This window comes from Chrysochloris asiatica, unplaced genomic scaffold (assembly GCF_000296735.1).
Source record: "Chrysochloris asiatica unplaced genomic scaffold, ChrAsi1.0 scaffold00302, whole genome shotgun sequence".
NCBI classification, from domain to species: Eukaryota; Metazoa; Chordata; class Mammalia; order Afrosoricida; family Chrysochloridae; genus Chrysochloris; species Chrysochloris asiatica.
In genome coordinates, this window is record NW_006408820.1 from 2,038,018 (window position 1) to 2,062,031 (window position 24,014).

The 24,014-nt window shown below is 43.4% G+C and overlaps 1 protein-coding gene across 2 annotated transcripts in view; it reads right to left on the minus strand.

Annotated features, from left to right (window-relative positions):
• Positions 1–24,014, minus strand: part of IGSF3 (immunoglobulin superfamily, member 3) — a 146,790-nt gene that overhangs the window by 47,477 nt on the left and 75,299 nt on the right. For both annotated transcript variants that reach the window (XM_006874804.1, XM_006874803.1), the window contains 2 exons: positions 4,698–5,075; positions 1,812–2,222 (listed from right to left, as the gene is read on the minus strand). In XM_006874804.1, coding sequence (XP_006874866.1) covers positions 1,812–2,222; positions 4,698–5,075 — 789 coding nt within the window. The remainder of the gene's footprint in view (positions 1–1,811; positions 2,223–4,697; positions 5,076–24,014) is intronic.

Genomic DNA, 24,014 nt, shown 5'->3' on the forward strand with positions numbered 1-24,014 from the left:
GGAAGAAGTGCAGCCAGAGTGCTCCTTGGAGGCCAAGATAGCCAAACTTCATCTCTCATACTTAGGCCATAACGTCAGGAGGGACCAGTCACTAGAGAAGGACATCATGTTAGGTAAGGCGGAGGGTCAGAGAAAAAAATGAAGACCCCCAACGAGATGGACTGGCCACGTAGCAGCATCCATGGACTCAAGTGTGGCAACAGTAGTGAGGTTGGCCCAGGATCGGGCAATGTGTCGTTCTTCTGTGCATAGGGTCGCTATGGGTCGCTACTGACTCGATAGCACCTAACAACAACAACAACAACAACCCTGTGTATAGAGTCCTGGTGTGGCACTGTAGGATCAGTACTGGACTAATCAAACCCACCAGCCGTTCCTCGGAAACCTTATACAGGGTCACTATGAGTCCAAACCAACTCAGTGGCACTTGGAAACAACAACCCAATGTATTCTTTAAGTACTTGAAAATTTTATTTCTCTGAGAAAATACAGAATTCACGAGTGAGCTGCTTCCACTCTCCTCTTGTCCAGCAGACACTTGGCTTTCCACCTACCCATTCCTTCAGCCTCCAATCTTCCTCTTCCCCCACATGGTCTACTGTCTTGCAAGCATCCCTTATCTCCAGTGACCTAACTCCTTCCTTTCTCCCAAACTTCCCACCAACACAATCTACACAGGAAAACTCAGGGGCTCACCTCCAACATCCCAGATGCTACCTCAGCTTCTTCATAAGAGATCAGTTCTAAAAGACCCATGGGTAAAAAAGGCAGGTTCTACTTTGCTGCCACTTGTCTGGTTGAATGGAGCCCCTGGGTGGTACAAGCTGTTCACAAGCTCAGCTGCTAACTGAAAGTATGGAAGTTAGAGTCTACCAAGACTTGGAAGAAAGACTTGGTTATCTACTTCTGAAAAAAATCAGTCATTGGAAACCCTGTGAAGCTCAGTTCTACGCTGACACACATGGGTTTGACTGTGAGTCAGAATCAACTTGATGACAACTGGTTTGACCCAAAGGAAAAAACGATTCTATGAGCCCAATGGTAGCAAAAAAGTTCCCATGATTTTTCTGAATGAAAAATAAACTTATATTTTTTTCTCTAAACTCACTTGGGACTGTGTACTTGTTACCTGCTACATACTGGCTCTGTGGTCAACCAAATCACAGTAATTTATAAGCCAATAACAGTCAATGAAAAATACTTCTTCCATAAAAATAAAGAGCACTTTGAAAACCCTGGGTCTCAAGAATCAGGCTGCCATCCTTCTTCCTCGCATCATCCATGCCTGGAACTCAACATCTAGCCATATATGACATGTCTCCCTGCTGGCCAAACAACTGCATCCCTTTATGTTTCTCTTCTTGGTGTCTCATTAAGCTTCAAGAATTAGTAACTCAGGATACCAAACCTGGTTGGCATTCTTGTTCCCCAGCCCAATAGAGGCAGCTAGCAACAGTTGTTAGCTCTAATCTGGAGCCCACCTATGCCTGCTATGTCTCTTAGCAGACTCAGCCCTCAGACAGGTTGTTGTTGTTGTTAAGTGCCGTCGAGTCGGTTCCGACCCATAGCGACCCTGTACAGGGTTTCCGAGGAGCAGCTGGTGAGCTTGAACTGCCAACCTTGCAGTTCAGACGGTTTTGCAGTCTGGCGCATTAACCCACAGCACTCCCCCTCAGGCAGGGCCATTTTTCAATTCATATGAAAACCTATTGCAGTTTTAGATATTACCAAAGAAGGCGCTTCTCACTCTCCCAGTGATTGGTCACCCTCACCACTAGGTACGTAGGAACAAGAGACTTAGAGAGACTGACCAGTGGGTTGGACGTTGACCACGATTCCCTCAGAACGCTTTTGGGTCATGGCGTACCATGACCCATCTGGATCCTGGATCCACTCAGCGGCCTCACAGTAGAACTCTCCCTGGTCGGAGGGCTGAAGGTGGAAGACAGTGAGACGGAACATGGTCCTTCCCACCTTGTCCAGCCGCACCTCCCCAAGGCTGTGTCTCTGGGAATATTCGATGCTGGAGTGCAGTACAAAGTCTCGGCTCAGGGAAATGACCTCCACGGGTTTCTCACTGCCTCTCTGCCGGAGCCAGGCCACAGACAGGTGGCTGTGTTGGAACGTCTCGGTGGCCACCTCACAACTCAGCTCGAGAGGGTCCTGCTCCACTTTGTGCAAAATTTGCGGTATGGCGGTGGTCTGCAGAGTGTCGGGAATCACTGCAACAACAACACAGAAATGTCCCAAGAATGCACTGTCACAAAGTTACAGAATCGGAGAATTACAGGCCGACTCACAGTCTTTAACAATTGAGGCAAGGCCACAGATAACCCCAAAAGGTACATACACTTAAAAAATTTCCTGTTTGATTTCAGAATATATTTTTTGGCACTTACCTCTTTGGTATTTCACTAACGCTCTGATAAAACATGGGTTGTTTTTCATTTTGCACAATAAATGAATTTCCTGAAAACATTATGTCCAAAGAATTTTCTTTTAGGTCAAAGATTTTGTTGTTGATTTTAGTATAGCTTCGAAATATTTTAATTTCACTTCTGTTATGGGTTGATTTGTGTCCCCTCAAAGTATGTGTTGGAATCCTAACCCTGACACAAACAAGATGTGTTCCTATTTGAGAATAGGCTGTCCTTTGTTACATGAATGGAACCCTATCAATATAGGGTGTGTCCTAAACCTAATCACGTCCGAGTTCTAGAAAGCAGATTAGACACAGAAAAAAGAGCAAACAGGGGAAAGATAATACATTTCATATGAAGATCGCCAAGGAACTGAGGAATGCAGGGCTTCAGAAGTTGAAAGAAACAGGATCCTCCCCCAGAGCCAACAGAAAGTTTCCCCCTAGAGCCCGTGCCCGAATTCAGACTACCTCATGAACTGTGAGAAAAGAATTTCTCTAAAGCAATTCACGTATGGGATTTCTGTTATAGAAGCACTAGGATATTAAGACAACTTCTGACTAATGTTCAAAATGAAAATAGCCCCTGAAACTTAAAAACTTGATGTTTCTACAGCGTCCTCATTTCCTCCCTTCCCTCCTTCCACAACTTACTTCAGCAATGCAATGCTCCAAGAAAGCCATACATTTATACATATGGCAGAGTGAAAAAATCATTGTCCCCTTACTTATAAGTAAGTTTGATTTTCAACCAATTCATCTTGTCCAAATGGAGGTCCACCCTGGAGGAAGCTGCAATATGGACACTTGATAATGCAAACTAAGGAGGTTTCCCCTGTGTTCTCTTGGTCAGCCTGACATCTCTCTGGAGATGAAACAGCAATACCTCTCTGACGGTGAGAAATGACACACTAGTGTGTGCTTTCTCACCGGAATCCAAGCAGGGTTGGGTGAAACCATGACTTGTTTGACCTTTAAAGCCTCCTGTTGGAATGCCAACTTATCCAGGGAAGGAAAATTAAACAAAGGACAGGGTTTGTGTTGATAAGACAACTGTGGCTACCCATCCCACCTTCCCAACACACAATTAACTTGGATGATAGAAGCTTGAAATGAAGACTTGGGCAGAAAAACAGCAACAGCCTTGATATTTTTAACACTTTCACCTTGTTGAACACCGTGGCAAAGCCCACATCCTTAGCAAAGCACCATAACCAAGACCAAACCCAAACCCCAAACAACTGCCATTGAGTCAGTTCCGACTCATAGCGACCTTGTATAAGGTTTCTGAGGCTGTAAATCTTTATGGGAGCAGAAAGCCTCATTTTTCTCCAGCGGAGATGGTCGTGGGTTTGAACTGCTAACTAGTGGTTAACAGTCCAGTGCTTATTCAACATTGCTATCAGGACTCTTTCCCATGGTCAAGTTGTTGTTGTTGTTAAGTGCCGTCAAGTCGGTGCCGACCCATAGCGACCGTGAACAGGGTTTCCGAGGCTGTAAATCTTTACGGGAGCAGGAAGCCTCATCTTTCTGCTGCGGGGCAGCTGGTAGTTTCCAACTGCTGACCTTGCAGTTCACAGCCCGATTCGTAACCACTATGCTACCAAAGATCCTTATTCCATGGTCAAGAGAGATATCAAAATAAAAACCCATTGCCATCGAATTGATGGCAGAATTCAGAGACCCAATGGGCCAGGGTAGAATATGGCCTTAATGTTTCCAATGCTGTACATTTTGATGTGAGCAGACAGCCGCATCTATCTCCCATAGAGTGGCTGGCGGGTTTGAACTAGCTCATAATTCCTTTCCCATGGATCAAAGGGACCTACTACCACAGCCAAGGTGTGGGCAAGGACCTACAAGCACATTCACTTCCTGAAGCGTGGTATCCTGTCCACATCAGAGCCTGTCCCAAGGCTGTCACCGCTCTTCCAGCTAATGCTATATGCTTCATCTCTCTGTTATTTCCTCAGCTCAGCAACCACAAATGCCCTCGTCTTATACTTTCATAGTCCCTTTCACCAGCCAGTGGGTTAGCCTTCCCTGAAATTCTTAATATCTACAGTCGGTTCCTTTAAAGTTTCAACATCAATCTTTTACTATATACAAGTTAAGCATGCATATGGTGTTCAGTTGATGCTGTGTTGTTGACCTATAATATGCCTTTGAAGTTTCTGTGACTTTTTTTTAAGAACAACACCTGGCAAACAACAAAGGCGCACTTCAGAAGAAGGGCACAGGCAGGACCTTTGGCCATGTGAAAAAAGCGTCTCCTTACCCACTAGGTTCATCTTGGCACTGTAACTCCCAAAGTACCGCTCATCTGTGTTAGGCGTGTGGCATTCATACTCCCCCACATCCCGGGCCTGGAGATCCGTAATGTGCAGTAAGGCTGAGTGTCCCTGGACCCTCTCCACGTAGATCTTTCTGCTGCGGACGCGCTGGGTGTAGATGGCATACGGGAAGGAGGAGTCCATGGTACTGATGATCTGTACCTCGCGCTCCGGGGCAGAGGGCAGGTAAATGGACCACTGGAAATTCTGCTCCGACGGCCCCTGGTAGCCACTCACGTTGCACCAGATGGTGATGTGGGAGCCCTCTGTGCGGTATAAGGGTCCTTCCTGGACGGTGACCTGCCGCTGTGCTGACACCACACCTGTGGGAACAGAGACACACCACACACTTGCTTATATCTCAGACCAAAATGTCAAACAGGCAGCCACCTTCAAGAGGTCTCTTATTTGTGTGTCATGGTAATGATACCAAAGCTGACTGGCCTTTTTAGAGATGCTCTGTGATGTATAAATATTAATGAAAATACTCAGTGGTAAAATGCCATCCCTGATTTACATATATAGGAATTTGATAGGGCAAGGACGAGTTTTTCCTTACTTATTCAGCGGCTGACCCTTGGGAAAACCATTTAGTCCCTCTGTTTGCCATCAAAGTGGCAGTTTTACATCTATTTATTAATGCGGTTTATAAAATTTTTAATAAAATGAACAGGGAAAGTTGCCTCCTTGGCACAAATTTACATGAAAACAAATACAAGCAACTGTTGTCCAATCTGAAATAACAGTTCCCTCCTGGAGGAGGCAGCTGGTGGAGCTTGGGACCCTGTTTCTGGTATCATGACCTTCGTTTTCCAATGTGGCTCCCCACACCCTCCCAAGGACATCCAGCTCCTCTTCTACATAAATGGAGGCAGAGCAGGCACACCCAGGAATGTGGGGATGGAGACAGATCCACATCCTGACAGAGGGCAAACCCCACAAAGGCCAACACACTGCCCTGGAGCTCACAGCCCTGATTTGCCTACCAGCCCCCCTGCCTTCTGACTGGATGTGGCTCTCCAAGTGGGCGCGTCTGACTGCTCTCTCCATGTCCTTCCTCATGGGGGCTATATCCTCACGCAGACAAAGGAGAGAAGACTAAAAGTGGGTGAATTTAATTTCTTATTCCTGGCCAACCACGGACTATGCCTGACCCACCCAAAGGTGCTTGACCCACTCTTTACTGTTCCTCCTGCGTAACCACTGAGCACAGCAGAGGGAACAAATACCAGGCAGAAAGAGCAGGTGAACTCTCGTTATAGCTCTGCCATAAATTAGAGTTGGCAGCACCATCCTGGGCAACTTGTTTTCCTCTCTGGACTCTGATCTCCTTATCCATAAAATGATAGAGAGAAAGGCTTTAGTCTCCTGGTGATGCAGGCAGTAAAGTTCTCAGGTACTAGTCGGCCCCCCACCCCCAATGGTGCTTTGGAAGAAGCGTCTGGTAATCTTCTTCTGAAAGATCAGTACTGTGACAAACTTGAGGTCACCCTGAATCCAGATGCATTTGATGTCAAGGGGTTGTTTTTATTTCTGCCTTTCAATAAGGCTTTGGAATGGGTCGGCATACGTTCCAATGCTGGCATTGGCACTTATCAGCTGCGACTTTGGACAAGTTACGTAACCTCTAGGAACTTCAGCTGCCGTTATCTGTAAGATGGGGATAATAACATGTGCCTCATAGAGTTATTATAAACACTGGATAACATCTTGGAAGGCCCAGCCCACAAACAGTCCTCAGTAAAGAGTGCTGCTAGCAAAGACCCCCTTCTGGCTGGAATAATCTATGACTCTGGACCCTCACAGGACAGGACTTGGCCCACGATCACCCAAGGACATTTCAATGGCCTCTTGACAGTGACACCATCTCTCCAGGCACAGCTGCAGCCCATCTTCCTGGACCGACTCTTCCCCATAAAAGGGGAATCGCAGCTGCCCCATTATAAACCTATCTGAAGGGGATCCAGCTGGTGAACAGCGACTCAAACCCTAGCAGTCCATAGCTGAGGGGTCAGCCTTTGAGGTGGTTGTGCCTCAAAGACAGCTGATTTAATCTGCAAGACGAAGGACCTCAAAATGAGCTTTGCAAGGAAAAAGGCCCGTGGCTTACACACTTTTATTCACATAGAGCCTTTTCTCCAACACATGACCCCATCTTGGCTTCAGCAAGATCAAGTTCCAGAAGCAGCATACCCAAGCGTGAGAAGAAAACTCATTAGTCATTTTCAGTATTTTAAAATTTGGCATGTAATATTTTGACTACGTGTACCCTACTTACAGCAATTGAAATTTATACACATATATATGGTGACATTTGAATCAAGTGTTTGCAGAACTCCTGAAAAGCAGAACAATTTCAAAACAATTTAACTCAACCCAGGAATAAATTTAATCAAGGATTTAAGAGACTTATATAAAGAAAACGACAAAACACTACTGCAAGAAATCAAAAGACTTGCATAAATGGAATAACAAATCACGCATATGGATAAGAAAACTTAACACTGAAAATGTCAATACTTTCCAAAGCAATCTATGGTAGTGGTGTGCCGTGGAGTTGGTTCTGACTCATAGCGACTCTGCATAGGGTTTCTGAGGTTGTCTTTTTTTTTTTTTTTTAAAGTTTTCACTGTGAATTGAGTTATAGTTTACATGGCAGATCATCAATTTTACACTCATCCTAGTGTATTTCGTTTCATTGCAATGATTACACTCCCCTCTATGCATCATCATTCAACAGTACTTGCCTCTATTTCCTCTGGGGTTTTTTTTTTTGGATGTACACCAAAACACTCAGGAATATACAATCATCCAAACAACCAAAGGGCACATTCTGCAAGCCTGTCCCCTGGCCACCAGCACACAGCCCCTTGCCTTCCAGGAGTCTAGCATCCTCAGCTGCTCCCTCTCTCCATGTCCTCATCTCTGCCTCTTTCCCTGGAACCACTGCTTCTTTGGTTAGGGTCCCACACTCTGCTCCTGCTCTTCTTCCCTTACGGTCCTAGGGTCCTCTGTTCCTGGAATGTAAGACTAAGTACACCCCACCCTTTTTGCTACGAAACTTCTATTTTTATAGTTGTGACTATCACGATTAGTCATGATAACAACTGTTGTTGTCGTTATGTACCGTGGAGTCGGTTCCGACTCATAGTGACCCTGCACAGGGCTTCCAAAGCTGTAAATCTTTACGGGAGCAGAAAGCCTCAACTTTCTTCTGTGAAACAGCTGGTAGTTTTGAACTGCCGACCTTGAGGTTAGAGCCTGACTCGTAACCACTACACTATGTTGTTGTTGTTATGTACTGTCAAGTCGTTTCCGACCCATAGCAACCCTGTATAGGGTTTCCAAGGAGTGGCTGGTGAGTTTGAACCGCCAACCTTGTGGTTGAAATGACTTTGCAGTCCAGAGTATTAGCCTACAGAGCTATACCGGGACTCTGCTATAGATATAACCCCAATCCAGATTCCGACATCATTCTTTAACAAAATAGAAAAATTTATCTCCAACTTTGTATGAAAAAGAAAGAGGTTCCATTACTGAAGAAGAAGAACAAACTAAGACGTCTCACAGTTGTTGATCTCAGAATTTACGATACAGCCACATAGTCACAATGGCCTGGTTAGTAAGGTTCAATAACAAACACACTAAGGAAATAGAACTGAGAACCCAGAAGTAAATCCATCCACCTATGGGCAGCTGATTTTAGACGAAGACTTGAAATCCATTAAATGGGGAAGAGATATTACCTGTAAGAGTGCTGGCAAAACTATATATTCGTTTGCAGAAAAATGAAACAGGATCTATACATACCTCATATCAGACACAAAAACTAACTCAAAATGGATCAAAGACCTAAATATTAAAAACCAAAACTACAAAGTTCTTGGAAGATAACATAGTTGGAAAAAGGGAAAACCCACCACCGCCATGGTGTCAATTCTGACTCACAGTGACCCTATATTGGGTTCCTGGACTATTAATGCTTACAAAAGCAGGGATTTGAACCACTCACCATGCAGTTAATAGTCAAACACCTACCCCACAGTGCCACCAAGGACAAAGTTAGGGGTCCTAACTTATGGCATACGCTACCAAATATAACAAAAAAGGCACAGGTAACTGGCAATAAACGAAATAACTAAGAGCTTCTAAACATTAAATACTTATGTTCATCAAAAGGCTTTACCAAAAGAGTAAAAAGAGAACATGCAGCCTGGAGGAAAAACATTCTGGCAGCAACAGATCTGACAAGCGTGTGATATCTAAAATATATAGAAAACGCCAGAGCCTCAATAACAATAAGGTAAACAACCCAATTTAAACTGAGCAAAGGACACGAACAAACACTTCACCAAAAACAGCATTCAGGTGACTAACAAATAGACCAAAAGAGGCTTGTAATCATTATCCATTGTTGTGATTAAGTGCAGTGGAGTTGCTTCCGACTCATAGTGACCCCTGTATAGCGTTTCTAAGAAGAGGCTCATGGGTTTGAACCGCTGACCTTGCAATTAGCAGTCCAGCATTTATTCTACAGGACTCCATTGTTGTTAAGTGCCATCAAGTCAGTTCTGACCCATAGAGACCCTGTATAGGGTTTCCAAGGAGTGGCTAGTGAATTTGAACCACTGACCTTGCAATTCAAAACAACTTTGCAGTCCAGCACATTATTTACCCACAGCGCCACACCAGGAGTCCATTAAAGAGATGCAAATCAAAATAACATGAAATCCATTTCACCCCTTGTAACAATGGCACTGAGCAAAACCTAAAAAGCAACAAATGCTGATGAGACTGGGGATGACTACACCTCTTATACACTGCTGGTGGGATTGTACAATAGTGTAACCACTACAGAAAACAATACGGTGCTTCGTCAAAAAGCTAGAAAGAGAAATACCAGATAATCCAGCAATCCCGCTACTCAGTATATATCCTAGAGAAATAAGAACAGTGACAGGAACAGACAGATGTTTAACCATGTTCATTGCAGAATTAATCACAATAGCAAAAAGATGGAAACAATCTAAGCAAAAAGATGGAAACAATCCATCAATGAGTAAATACATTAATGAACAGTTTGTGAGAAAACACAATGAAAAGATAATAGAAGTTTTCTGCAAACCTTTTGGCACACTTTCATACATACAATGGAATACTACACAATGATAAAGAATAATGCTGAGTCTGTGAAACATAACATGGATAAATCTGGAGGAGATTATGCTTAGTGAAATAAGTCAATCACAAAAGGACAAATATTATATGATCCTACTTTTACAAAAAGTCAAGGTTTACATATCATTTCGGGACACCTTGGGCAAATGGCATAACATAGTCCACAAGACTGTGCTCTACATTCTACTATGATAACTGGAATCTTAAAAGCTAATGAGCAGCCACCTAAGGCACAACTGTTGGTCTCTCCACGTGCAGAAGACCGGCTAGTAATGAAAACTGTAGATGCTTGGAATCTACTAGTTAAATCTAATAGACTCTGAGACCAGAAGAACTAGATGGAGCCTGACTACTACTACCAACTCTCTGAAAGGGATCACATCAGAAGGTGTGGATAAAGTGGGAGACAATATGGAACAAGACTCAAAATTTAAAAATAAAAAAAATCTGGGCTTACTGGTTAGAAAGAGACTGGAGGAACCCAAGAGTGTGACCCTCAACCCCCTCCAAGTCTGGAAAGGAACTCACCCTCATGGCCCAATTTTCAGCCAAGCAGTAGATAGGTTTATAGGGGGAACGACAACATTTAGTGAGGTATGCTCACATGGAATGGTCAATCACTCAAAACCCAAAGGACATTTACCTATGGACAAAGTTGAGAAAGGATGGGAAGGAGGGTGCAATAGAAATAGGAGCCACAGGGAGGAAGTGGAGAACTGTTGTTACATGGAGGAAATTGCAATCATTGAGATGAAACAAAATGTATGATCTGTTTAATGTAAAACTGATGATCTGCTCTGTAAACCTTTACTCAGGTCACAAAAAGTTAGGGAAAAAAACAAAAACAAAAAAACAAAAGGAATAGGTTTATACAGAGAAAGCAATGTTTTTCAGTGGTTCTCAGGGATGTGTGGGAGCAGGGTGGGGGAGGAGAATCACTTAATTAGATAGTTGTTGTTGTTAAGTGCTGTCGAGTCGATTCCGACCCATAGCGACCCTGTATAGGGTTTTCAAGGAGCAGCTGGTGAGCTTGAACCACCGACCTTGCAGTTCAAACGACTTTGCAGTCTGACGCACTAGACCATAGCGCCACACCAGGATAGATAGTATACATGTGTTAATTTTGGTGATGGAAAAGGCAATACACAATATAAGGAACTCAGCATATTGTCACCAAGGTTAATGAAGACACTGAGAGGTCCAAAAGTGGTGTAGCGGGCTATGCGTTGTAGTGGGCTAACTGCTACGTAAGTAGTATGACTCCACCAGCTGCTCCTCAGAAAAAAGATGAAGGTTTTCTGTTCCTGCAAAGATTCATAGCCTTGGAAACACTACACAGGGTCACTGTGACTCAGATCTTACTCAACAGAACTTATCAACAACTTCAACAACAGTATAATACATGTATAACATATATTGTTGTTGTTGTTGTGAAGTGCCGTTGAGTTGGTTCCAACCCATAGCCACCCTGTATTGGGTTTCCAAGAAGCAGCTGGTGAGCTTGAACCGCCAACCTTGCAGTTCAAATGGCTTTGCAGTCTGGTGCATTAACCGACAGTGTCACAGCAGGACTCCGTAATATATATGTTGTTGTTGTTAAGTGCCGTTGAGTCAATTACGACCCATAGCGACCCTGTATAGGGTTTCCAAGGAGCAGCTGGAAAGCTTGAACCATCGACTTTGCAGTTCAAACGACCCTGCAGTCTGACGCATTATCCCACAGTGCCACACCAGTACTCCCATAACATATTTATTGTTGTTGTTACGTGCCATCGAGTCTGTACCAACCCACAGCAACCTTATATGCACAGCAGAACGAAATACTGTCCAATCCTGGGCCAACCTCACTATTGTTGCCACGCTTGAGTCCATCCATCCTGCCACTTGGCCAATCCATCTCATAGGGGGTCTTCCTCTTTTTCTATTGTTGTTGTTGTTATGTGCTGTGGAGTCGGTTCCGACTCATAGTGACCCTGCACAGGGTTTCCGAGACTGTCAATCTTTAGGGGAGCAGAAAGCCTCATCTTTCTCCTGCGGAACAGCTGGCAGTTTCGAACGGCTGACCTTGCGGTTTGCAGCCCAATTCGGAACCACTACGCTACCAGAGCTCCTTTCTTTTTCTATGTTGTTGTTGTTTTCTATAGAGGCTTCAAAAAAAAGTTCATGAAAAAATTTATACTTTTAATTCCCTTTTTCCACAAACATTTTTAAGCCCCTCTTACAATTCTATAATAGCAGCAATAACAACCAAAATTTTATGTGTGGTTTCATGGGTAAATACACTCATATATGCTATATAGGTGTGGGAGGGTATGTGGAAGTATGGTGGTAGTGTGCTGTAGAGTCGGTTTCATCTCATAGCGACCCTGTATAGGGTTTCTGAGGCTGTAAATCTTGACAGAGCAGAAAGCCTCCTCTTTTTCCCATGGAGTGACTGGTAGATTTGAACTACTGACCTTGCAGTTAGCAGTCCAGCTCATAATCCACTACACTATCAGGGCTCCTTATGTTGAAATATATATGCATGCAAATATAGGTATAGTTGTGGACATTCATGCAAACATTCGTATGAGCTGCAAACAAGTATATTCATATATAAATAGAGCACATAGGGGGTTGTTGATGTTGTTGTTAAGTGACATCAAGTCAGTTCCAAACCACAGCAACCTTGTATAGGGTTTCCGAGGAGTGGCTGGTGAGCTTGAACCACCGATGTTGCGGTTCAAACGACCTTGCAGTCCAGGCATTTACCCACAGCACCACACCAGGACTCCACACAGGGAGGTAGAGTTATGGAAATGTCCTAGAGATATTCAAACATCTTATGGGGCTGGGTAACTAGGCTTAAGGATAAGGATTTTAGTCTCAGGGGACATTTAGGTCAACTGGCATAACATAGTACATAAAGATAAAGTCCTATATCCTAGTTTGGTGAGTAGCATCTAGGGTCTTAAACGTTTACAAGCAGCCATTAAAATATAACTATTGGTGTCTTAACTGCAGGGAGCAAAGAAGAGTGAAGAAGATCAAAGATTTAAGGATGCAACTTGTCCAAAGGACTAGTGGCCACCACGAACCTGGTGAACACTACTGAATGCTCTGACCAGGACACAATAGGAGGTCCTGGTTAGAATGGGAGAAAAACTTAGGAAGAAAGTAGTTAAAGTGTATACAGTACAGTTGTTCCCTGAACAGTACAAATGGTTAATGTGCTCAGCTGCTAACTGGTCGGAGGTTCAAGTCTGCCCAGAGGTGCCTTGGAAGAAAGATGTAGCGACATGGAGAAACATGTTTCTACTTCCCATGGAGAAACAGTTCTATTCTGACAACAGGACAAATACTGGTCACCATTATATATGTCATTGTTTGTTGAGGTCTGTCAAGTCGGTTCTGACTCATAGTGACCCCATATAGGGTTACCAAGGAGCAGCTGGTGGGCTTGAATCACCAATTTCATAGTTAGCAGTCCAATGCTTACCCTACAGCTCCATACCAGGAGTTCACCAGTATATATAGTCCTAAAAATGAATTACAAAGAAATAGTGAATGATAGGATTGATTACAAGTAATTTTTATTTTCCCTTTATAGTTTACAATCTATTTATTCCCTGTCTCAGTCCTCTGCAATGAGAATATACTAACTTTACATTTAGAAAAAAATTAACCCAAAGTAACCATAGGTCTGCTTTAGAAGACGTAAAGATTACAGAAAAAGGCAAAACAAAGGAAATAGATACCAACTGCAATCTCAGCACACGGTGACAACAGTTAACATTATGGTATCGCTCTCTCTGCTCTTTTTTCTTGGCATGTACAAGCTTTTCAGTTTAAACTTTAGAAAAGGTTTACACTATACACATACTGCTTCATAACTGGTTTTTTTTTTTTTTCACTAAATAGATCTGAATCTCATTTCATGTTATTAGGTATTCTCCTACAGGATCTTGTGCTGTAGAACGGGCTTAATAAACTTCTCTGTAAAGGGTTATATATAGTTGTGACTATTTTAGGCTTTGCAGGCCATGTTGCCTCTGCTGACACTACCTAATTCTGCCACTAGGGTGCAAAAAACAACCCAAGGCATATACACAGTGAGCTTCGTGGCTGTGTTCCAATAAAGCATTATTTTAAACATTCACATCTAAGTATCATATATTTTTTACATGCCAGCCACAAAATAGTTTCCTTCTTTCAATTTATTTTTCAACCATTTAAAAATGTAAAATTTATTCTTAGCTTTTGTCTGCAATACTGGCTGAACAAATTTGGCCCAGGGGCTAGAACTTGCTGATCACTACCATATAGTCTCATGATTTGTGTAATCAGTTTCCCTAATTGGTCCTTTCTCTCATTGTATCTCTCCTCTCTCTATTTCTCATTCACACACTAGTTTTGCTATTATACACAATGAATGCAAAGAATATCCTCAAAGCTACAGCTTTGTGCCTTTCATTTGCCTAGTGACATTGTCAGCATTCTTCCAGCCACATTTCCACAATGTGAATGTTGCCAGCCCCGATTCTCCTCTTGAAGCCTTTGCTGAAAGGAGTGTTTACATCATTCCCAGCCCTGGGACCTGTGCTGTTCCACCTTCCCATTAAGGATCCCCCAGCTCTAGTTTCAAGTCCATTGCATTCTCTGAATGGAACTCTATCTTGGCAGCTGTGTCCCTCCAAGTTCTCTGTACCCCACAAACACTGTCTTCATCTGGAAGAGTGTTTCTAAGCTAGCTTTGGAGATCCACACCCAAACAGTACCCTTAAGCCTCCAAGAAGTCAAATCTAGGTTGTTGTTGTTAAGTGCCGTTGAGTTTGTTCCAACCCATAGTAACCTGTACAGGGTTTCCGAGGAGCAGCTGGTAAGCGTGAACCACTGACCCTGTGGTTCAAACCAACTTTGCAGCCCAGCGCATTAACCCACAATGTCACATCTATTAACTTAAGACTTGAACAAACATTTGCAGGCAAAAAAACTTTCCCTTAAAGGACTTCATTTGTTGTTGTTCAGTGCCGTATAGGGTTTCCAAGGAGCGACTTGTGGGTTTGAACCACTAGCTTTGCAGTTCAAATCAAGCCTTGTGGTACAGTGCTTATCCTATTGTGCCACTGACTTCATTTGTTAATTTGTTGTGTTGTTAAGTGCTGTTGAGTCAACTCTGATTCATAGTGAACCTGTATAGGATTTCTGATGAGCAGCTGGTGAGTTTGAACCACCGACCTTGCAGTTCAAACCGACCTTGTGTTCCAGTGGGTATCCTACAGCAACACACCTGGACTCCATGTAACAACCCTAAATTAGTTTCCCTTGGCATCAGTCTGGGACGTGCTGGTAGATTTTTAATTCCTCTCCTACTAATTTTGGAATGCAGTGGCTCTGTAGGATAAGCACTGGACTATGAATCACAAGGTCAGTGGTCTAAGGTCACCAGTCGCTCCGTAAGAAAAAGATGAGGTTTTCTGTTCCCACAAAGATACCAAGTCAAAGGCACATAACAATTCCTACTAACTTCTTAAACCAGTGAATCTCAAACTGCTGTGTAGCAGAATCACTTGAGGTACTTTTAAAAATACAGATCCCTGAGCCACACTCCAGACCTTCATGTCTTGGCAGGGTCTTGAATCCACAGATGATTTCCATGCAGGTACTGGTGTGATGCTGTAGGATCCACACACGACCACAAGGTCAGTTTGAACCACAAGGTTGGCGGTTCAAATTCTCCAGCTGCTCTTCAGAAACCCTATATAGAGTCTCAACTGACTCGATGGCACTTAACAACAACAACCCTTAACTGTGAGCCCTGGTGTGGCACTGTAAGATAAGCACTAGACTGCTAACCACGCTAACAGCAAGGTCAGCAGTCCAAACCCAACATCCGCTCTCAGAAACCCTGTATAGGGTCGCTATAAGTTGGAACCAACTCAACAACAACAACCCTTAACTGTTAGGACCCACGGTGGTGCTGTGAGTTAGGCACGGGGCTACTTACTGTAAGGTCAGTGGTTCAAACCTACCAACCACTCAAGGAGAACGACAAGGCTGTCTGTTCCTGTAAAAATTTACTCTCAGAAATACTATACAAAATCACTAAGAGATGGAACAATTTGACATCAGTGAAAGTTTGGCTTGATTTTTGTTTGACCCTTATAACATCTGTTTAAGAACAACTGCTTTACATACTGTTCAGGAATCAAAACAAAGCTTGTAACTGTTGTGTAGCATGAGTGCCTAACTTGGGATTTTAAACAGCTGATAATCCTCTTTGCCCTTCTGTGTCACCCTACACTGCCCCCCAAACCTGGCCATCTTCTTAATATTCATCCAGGTCTGCATCCTCTTCATCCCCCTTGTTCCTTTCCCAAAGCAAAAATGTGTTTCAATTATTTTCCTCTCCCTGTGAGATAAGATAAAGTATGTCCTATTTTGAATGCCATTTCTATGACATCTTCTTAAATCCCCTACATCTGCTCTCCCTATATCCAGCCAAAGAAAGGGAGTATCTCCCTCCTCTTCTCCCACTGGGATCACAGAGTTATAACTGCCTTTCTCTTATTATCATTACTTATTCATGTATTTGCATTCTACACTAGATGTTGTTGTTGTTAAGTTCAATTGAGTCAGTTCCAACTCTTAGCAACTCTGCACACAGTTTCTTCAGAGCCACTGGTGGGTTTGAACTGTCAACCTTGTAGTCAACAGCCCAGTGCTTATCCTACAGTGCCACTCCAGGGACTATGTCTACTTGATTCTGAATGTTGTTGTTGTTAGGTACCATCGAGTCAGTACCAACTTATAAGTGACCTTATGCACAACTAGCAAAACACTGCCTGATCCTGGGCCAACCTCACAATTGTTGCCATGCTTGAGCCCATTGATACTGCCATATTTCCAATCCATCTTGCTGGGGGTCTTCCTCTTAATCTCCTACCCTCCACCTTACCAAACCTCCTGACAATACGTCCGAAGTATGAGAGACGAAGTTTGGCCATCCTGGCCTCCAAGGAGCACTCTGGCTATAATTCTTCCAACACAGGTCTCAATGTAGTATGCAATATAAAGGGGTTTCAAAGAGTTGTTGGAAAAATTCCATTATCTTTCAACTCCATTTTACCACAAATTTTTTGAAGCCCTCTCATACAATGCCTAACTTATAGGAGGAGGAGAATAAATACTTGTTGAAGGAATACACATTATAAAGATCTCTTCTTCCTTAATTATTTGGTGGAAATTTGTTTAACCTAGAGACTCTATGTTGTTGTTTCTTGTTACATGCCATCGAGTTGGTTCTGACTCACAGAGACCCTGTATAGGGTTTCATAGGAGTGGCTGGTGAGCTTGAACCGACAACCTTGCGGTTCAAACCGACTTTGTAGTCCAGTGTGTTAACCCACAGCGCCACGCCAGGACTCCTAGCCTTGATCTATAGATACTCTGTAATATGCAGAGTCCAAGAAGGCTGCCAATGACCCTTCCCCTGGCTCCATCTCCTGGTATCCATGTTTGTGTGTAGTCTCCTCCCATTAGGGCCAATGTATGTGAGCAATCGAGAACATGGGGACAATGGAATGTGCCTTCCAAGACTCGGTCATAAAAAGAGATTGTTGTTTCTAACTTGCCTTGTTCTACTGGATCACATACTCTGAGGAAAGCCAAACACTATGTTGTGGGGACATCCAAGTAGTCTTACAGAAGTCCACAGAGGCCCCAGCCAACAGGCAGCACTATCTTGCCATCATGTGAGTGAACCACCAGCTTCAATCAAGCCTTCAAATGATTTTAGTCCCAGCTGACATCTTGACTTCAACCTGGGAAACCCTGAGCCAGTCCCACCGAGCTAAGATGCTCTTGAATTCCTGACCCACAGTAACAGTATGAGATGTTTACAGTGGTTATAAATCACTGAGGTTTGGGGCAGTTTGTTTTGCACAAATAAATAAACTAGATTTGTTGTTATTGTTAAGTGCCTTTGAGTCAGTTCCAACTCATAGCAACCCTACATAGGGTTTCTAAGGCTTTAAATCATTGCAGGAGCAGAAAATCTCATCTTTCTCCTGCGGAACAGCTGTTGGGTTTAATCCACCAACCTTATGGTTTGCAGTTTAGTGTTTATCCTGTGGAACCCCAGCACTCCTTAGATAACTAGATAAATAGTAGTAATTGGGTGGGGGGGTGGGGGGTGTCCTAAGACTGAAAGAAAAAAAATGTTACATGCACATGTATAAGTTGCTCTGCAAAAAAGGTCCATAAATTTCAAAAGAGTCTCAAAGGGATTCAAGATCCCAAAGAGGATTAAGAATCATTACTTTCAACAAGAAATGGTCACTGGACAAAGGCATGTCCTTTGAGATTTAGTTTGGGGAGTCCCCAGTATGTAATGCAAACAAATACATGCTATCACTTAACTAGTTTTTCAGGATATTGCTTGTCCAAAGATGCCAACATTTTCCTCCATGCTCAAATCCTAGGGGAGCCTGGCAAGGGCAGCAGGATTCAGAAGTTAGTGAGCAAGGAGTCATCTCTGTGCCTGTGAAAGCCAGTTTCTCATGCATGTTTGAAAACACATGTGTGCTCAATGACCCAAATCTCCAGGCGCAGGACCCAATTTCTAAGCTCAGGATGCATGACTGACCACGTCCAAGTGTCAGATGGATGGATCTCACCATTCCACAGTTCCTCTGCCAGATGTGGCCCTTAAAACACTCAGTGCCCAGGTGTTAGGGTTCTGCATGTGACCTCAGCCACACTAGTCAATTTCTTCATCTTTAAAATGGGAATAACGTCACCTACCATATATCAGGAGTCCTGGTGTGCCATTGTAGGATATGTACTTGGCCACAAGGTTGGTTTGAACTGCAAGGTTACTGGTTCAAACTCACCAATCACTCCTAGGAAACCCTATACAAGGTCACTATGAGTCGGAACTGAATCAACAGCACATAACAACAACCATATATCAACATCGAAGGTAACACAAGATCAAAAAACACTGTGAGAACCACCAAATATTTAAAACTTCCTTCTCATTTCTATCAATGGAGGATGTCAATCTAAACACGAGAAAAAAACAATCATTGTAAGTTACAAAAGCATCAAAAACGTTCATGTTTAACTTTATGTTAATATCACAAACACTGCATATGCAGTAAAATTATGCTAAAACCAAATCAAACCACCCTGTACAGTGGTTACGAGTCGGGCTGCCAAACCTCAAGGTCAGCAGTTCAAAACTACCAGCAGTTCTGTGGGAGAAAGATGAGGCGTTCTGCTCCTATAAAGATTTACAGCCTCGGAAACCCTGTACAGGGTCACTATGAGTCAGGACCAACTCCACGGTACTTAACCACAACAACCTATAAAAATAATCACACAAAACAGGAATGATACTGGGTTGAATCTTTGAGTCTCTTTTCCTTTTCTCTACTCTTCCATTCTTTAAATAAACCAGCCTGTGTTGTGTTTTAAAATAAAAAGATGAATGACCATAATGATCAGCACTTTAGTCCACCAGGCGCTGTCCTAACTGCTTGGCATACATCATCTCATTTAATCCTCACAACAACGAAATGAGGTTGGTTTCATTATAGCCACTTTTACCAGAGGAGGAAATTGTCTTCAGGTTAAGTAACTTTCTCCACAACACACAACATGACTAATGGTGATGTCGTCTGTGGCTCATACTGAACTTGCTCAGCAAATATCAATGATGAGCAATGATTAACCACTGACTGGATCTTCTTGCACACCTGGTCTTAAAGACAGTGAGGCATCTGTTTAATCTCAGGTTTAAAATGCCAAACAGACCACCGAAGGGTGGGGAGCTGAGACGTGGATGAAGCAGAGACCAGGCCAGTCGGTTGCCTCATAAAACTTAAAGCCTCCCGAGAGAGAGTAATCAGGAAAGCCACTTCAACTGCACATCAAGACAATGTCTAGAGACCACCACTCTATCCTTTATCCAAGAGAGGACAGGAAGGGTGAGCGCAAAGATCCTTTGTCTGACCCCTTTCAGGCAGACATTGCTGGCGTCGGTTGAGACATGGTTGGAACTGTGCCAAGGATTTTATGCTCTGAAGCACAGACTCTTAGAGACTTCACTTTACAGATGAAGAACCTGCAACAGGGAGAGGGTCTGAGTACATGAAGCTGACGGCCGACACGCAAACTATATGAAGCACCTTAACAAAAATGGCCCTGCCTAGGCCAATGTGACCAACTTAACTGAAGTCCAGGTATCCTAAAGCCAGGGTAGTTCTCAGCTCAGCTTCCATAGACCACAGGCACTAACACCTGCATCTGGGCTGGTATCTCAATCAAGAGTGTCCCCTCAAAACAGCCAACAGCTCCCACATGACATGGACCGAGCCAGAACCCAGCAGCAAGCTTAACGGAAGGACCTAAGCCCAGAATTGCCCCCTTCACCGGCTTCCCATAGCCTAGGCAGTAGCCGGGAGACCTTGGGCTGGTTACTTTACCTCTCTGGGCCTCAGTTTCCTCATTTCTAGTTGGGATGATTATTAGATTTAGTTTTGACAGTCCAGAATAATAAAGCTGCATAAAGCTTATAGAATTAAAGGATTATGTAAGTTACTATTTTAACACACTTAGCACCTCGCACATAAGGAGTGCTCAGTAAATGTTAAACTACCAACTGCAGTAGTAGTAGGTGCTGTTGAGTAGACTCTGACTCATAGCAATGCTGTGTCAGAGGCGAACTGCTTCACAAGGTTTCCTAGGCTGTGATCTTTACGAGGTGGTGCTGTGGGACAAGCACTCAACCACAAGGCCAGTTTGAAGAGTAAAGTTGGCAGTTCAAACTCACCAGCCACTCCTTGGAAACCCTATACAGGGTCACTCTGAGTTGGAATCAACTCCATGATCTCTAACAACAACAACAACAACAACCTTTATTCACCAGGTCTTTCTCCTGTGGTGAGTTTGAACTGCCAACCTTCCTGCTAGCAGTGGAGCATTTAACGACTATGCTAGCAGAGCTCCTTAATAGAACTACTAAGTTCTAGATTCCAAACCTAGTAATAATAATACCTCCAGTCCCAGAAGATCTTCTATGAAGTGCCACACCCATCAAGAGTGGCGTTTACATGCCTTTTGAATCTGGATGGACTATGGCTCTCCAAGGCAATAGGTCATTTAGAAATGATGCAGCTTCTACTTTGCTAGCAGGTGTCCTAGGCTGCCCTGCAAGTTCAGCTCTCCTGAGGCTGCTACGCTATGAGGAAGCTCAAGGTACACAGAGAAGCCATGAGGAGGCACTGAGCACTCCCAATCAACATCCAACATCAGCTTCCAGTCATGTGAGTGAAGGAGTGTCACAAGATTCCAAGCCTCTGCTGTGAGCCGCTGCCCAGCCTGGGAGTCTTACCCATTGAGACCTCAGACAGCACAGAGCAAAAAAGCCAGGCTCTGGTGCCCTGCCTGTATTCATGACCCATGGATTCCATGAACATAATAATAAAATAACTATGGAGTAATCTGTCACACAGGACATGCATGAAACGTTCAACCAAAAATTTTTGAGTACCTATTATATGAGGGGGCATCCTGGTATGGCGCTTTAGGATAAGCATTGGACTAAGGTCGGAGTGCACCGCAAGGTTGGCAGTTCAAACCCACCAGTCGGCTCCTCTTATAGAGGTCACAATGAGTTGGAACCGACTTCACAGCACTTAACAACAACAATGCTTCCTTCATCTCCCTAAAAATTATTTCAAGGAACCGACTTGACAGCACTTAACAACAACACTTTATCTCCCTAAAAATTATCTCAAGGATCAAAAGGGAAATTGTGCATGCAAGTGTTTTTGCAAGCTGTCAAGCCCCTATAGTGTATTGTTGTTGTTGTTAAGTGCTGTCGAGTCAGTTCTGACTCATAGCGACCCTGTATAGGGTTTCCGAGGAGCGGCTGGTAAGTTTGAACCACTGACCTTGCGGTTAAATACGATCTTGTGGTCCAGTGCTAATTCTACAGCAACACCATATAAGGTATTATTTGCTCTTGCATTTGCTGAGTACCAACCAAGCAGTCAGCTCTTATCAAGTGAGTTCTGACTCACAGCAACCCCATGCGTGTCAGAGTAGAACACTACTTCATCGTTTCCGTGGCTGATGGTTTTGGAAGATCACTAGGCCCATGGATGAGCTTGAACCACCAACCTGCTGGTTAGCAGCTGAGCACATTAGCTGTTTGCATCAACCAGGGACTCCGTATTCACTGAGGCCATTCTTATTTCTTTACCTGAGTCCTGGATGTTTCCACCATCAGAGAGGGAATGCTCATCATGGGTGTAAAATCATAATTTGAAAAGTCTGGCACTTACAATTACATGAAGGAGACCAAGACAGAAACTGAAGGGGAGACGATTAAGACATAGTGCTATCTTAAGTGAACAATCTCAAAAGAAATACATACACCCAGGTCCCTACATGGTACAGTTCAAACACACCCAGCAGTCTCGTGGAAGAAAAGCCCTGGTGAGATGTTAGGATTACTGTCAAGAAAATCCTATAGAGCTCAGCTCTTTCCTGAGACACTCGCAGTTACCAGATCTGACAGCAACTAACAACAAGTTATGATTATACAATAGTTGATGAAGGCAGTGGGTGTGAAGTACAAGGTTAAGACCTCTGGGAAGGAGAAACTAAGTCTACACGGAAGGGGAAGTCCACAGTGCATGAAAACACTGTGCAGAGTGTTCCAGGGTGACCAAGACGCTGCTGAGTCTCCCTGGGCACGTGACTGGAGGCTAAGTCAGCACCAGGAGGTGAGGGGTGCTGGAAAGTACACAGATAAAGTCAAACACCTCCTCTGGGGAACAGCAACTTGAGAAAAGGACCGAATGTGTGCTTGAATCAACCCTCTTGGTGGCAGGTGGAGGGCAGACCTGAGGGCAAGGAGACCAAATTAACATTCAAGTGAGACCAGAGGTGAGCCTGGCCTCATCCAAAGTAAAAATATCACTCGTTCTTTCTTTTTAAAATCCCTGGTGATGTCAAAAATAGAGCTGGGCTCAGGACAATGATTAAGAAATGTTAAATTTTTGATGCCACTTCTAAGAGGGAGTGATTATCAGCTACCAAACCAGCAAAGAGGGCTTCCAACCCAAGGGTTTATTTCACCTAAACCAAACTTTGATCTCTCTGACCTGGGCACAGCGGGGTCACCAGACTGATTGTTCTAGTTCAAAACATTCACCTACTGGGCTGGGTCCCTGCCTCCCAGCTGTTGCCTAATTTACCTATTACTGAATTCTGACGCTGTCTTCTGATTTCTGAATGTTGTCTTCTTTCTGAAGGGGCTGCTAAACCACAATGGCAAATTCTGACTTAAAAAAAAATTTTTTTTTAATGATCATATTTACTTAAAGTAGAATTTTTAATTTTCATTTTTTCAAAAATGAGGATATTATACAAATCTTCAATCTCTTCCTAACTATCACTCCCAATTCTAATTCTTCCTCATTTCCCCAGAGGTTTGCACAGCTGTGACTTAAGAATGTTTCACGCCAGACTTTCTGCTTTATTTCTTTTCTTTAGTATTTTACATATGGATACATGTAACCATTGAAAAGAAATAGTAGTGTTCAGCATTTTTTTATTTTTTTTTACATAAATCCCATGCAGAGACTTCTGTTTCTTTGTTTTCTTCCTCAATACTTTTGAGAGCAAATATAGCTAGCTTTGGCTCTTTCCTTTTACACAATGATGTAGTAAAATCCCAGCATATCATGGTAGCACCATGGCACTTATTTTACCAAGAGAATTTGGTCTTTGTTCTTGGTTCCAGGGTGATGATATCTAAAACCTTGAGATTTTCTGAGTAATTGAACTGTTAACAGGTTGTAATAATAAGGCAACTCACGTAAAGGCTGACCAAGCCAGAAAGGTTCAACGGAGCTGACCTCATGGGAGCTGGGATGCTTCAATCATGACGATGAAATGAAGCCCCATATAAAGGCTCTGGGCTGGGAAGCTCCATGGGTTTCCGGGCTGGTGGAAGACCATACTTGTGGGAGGGTGGTGCATCCTTTTTTGGAACACGAAAGCTCCAAGCTGGAATTCACCCAGACCTC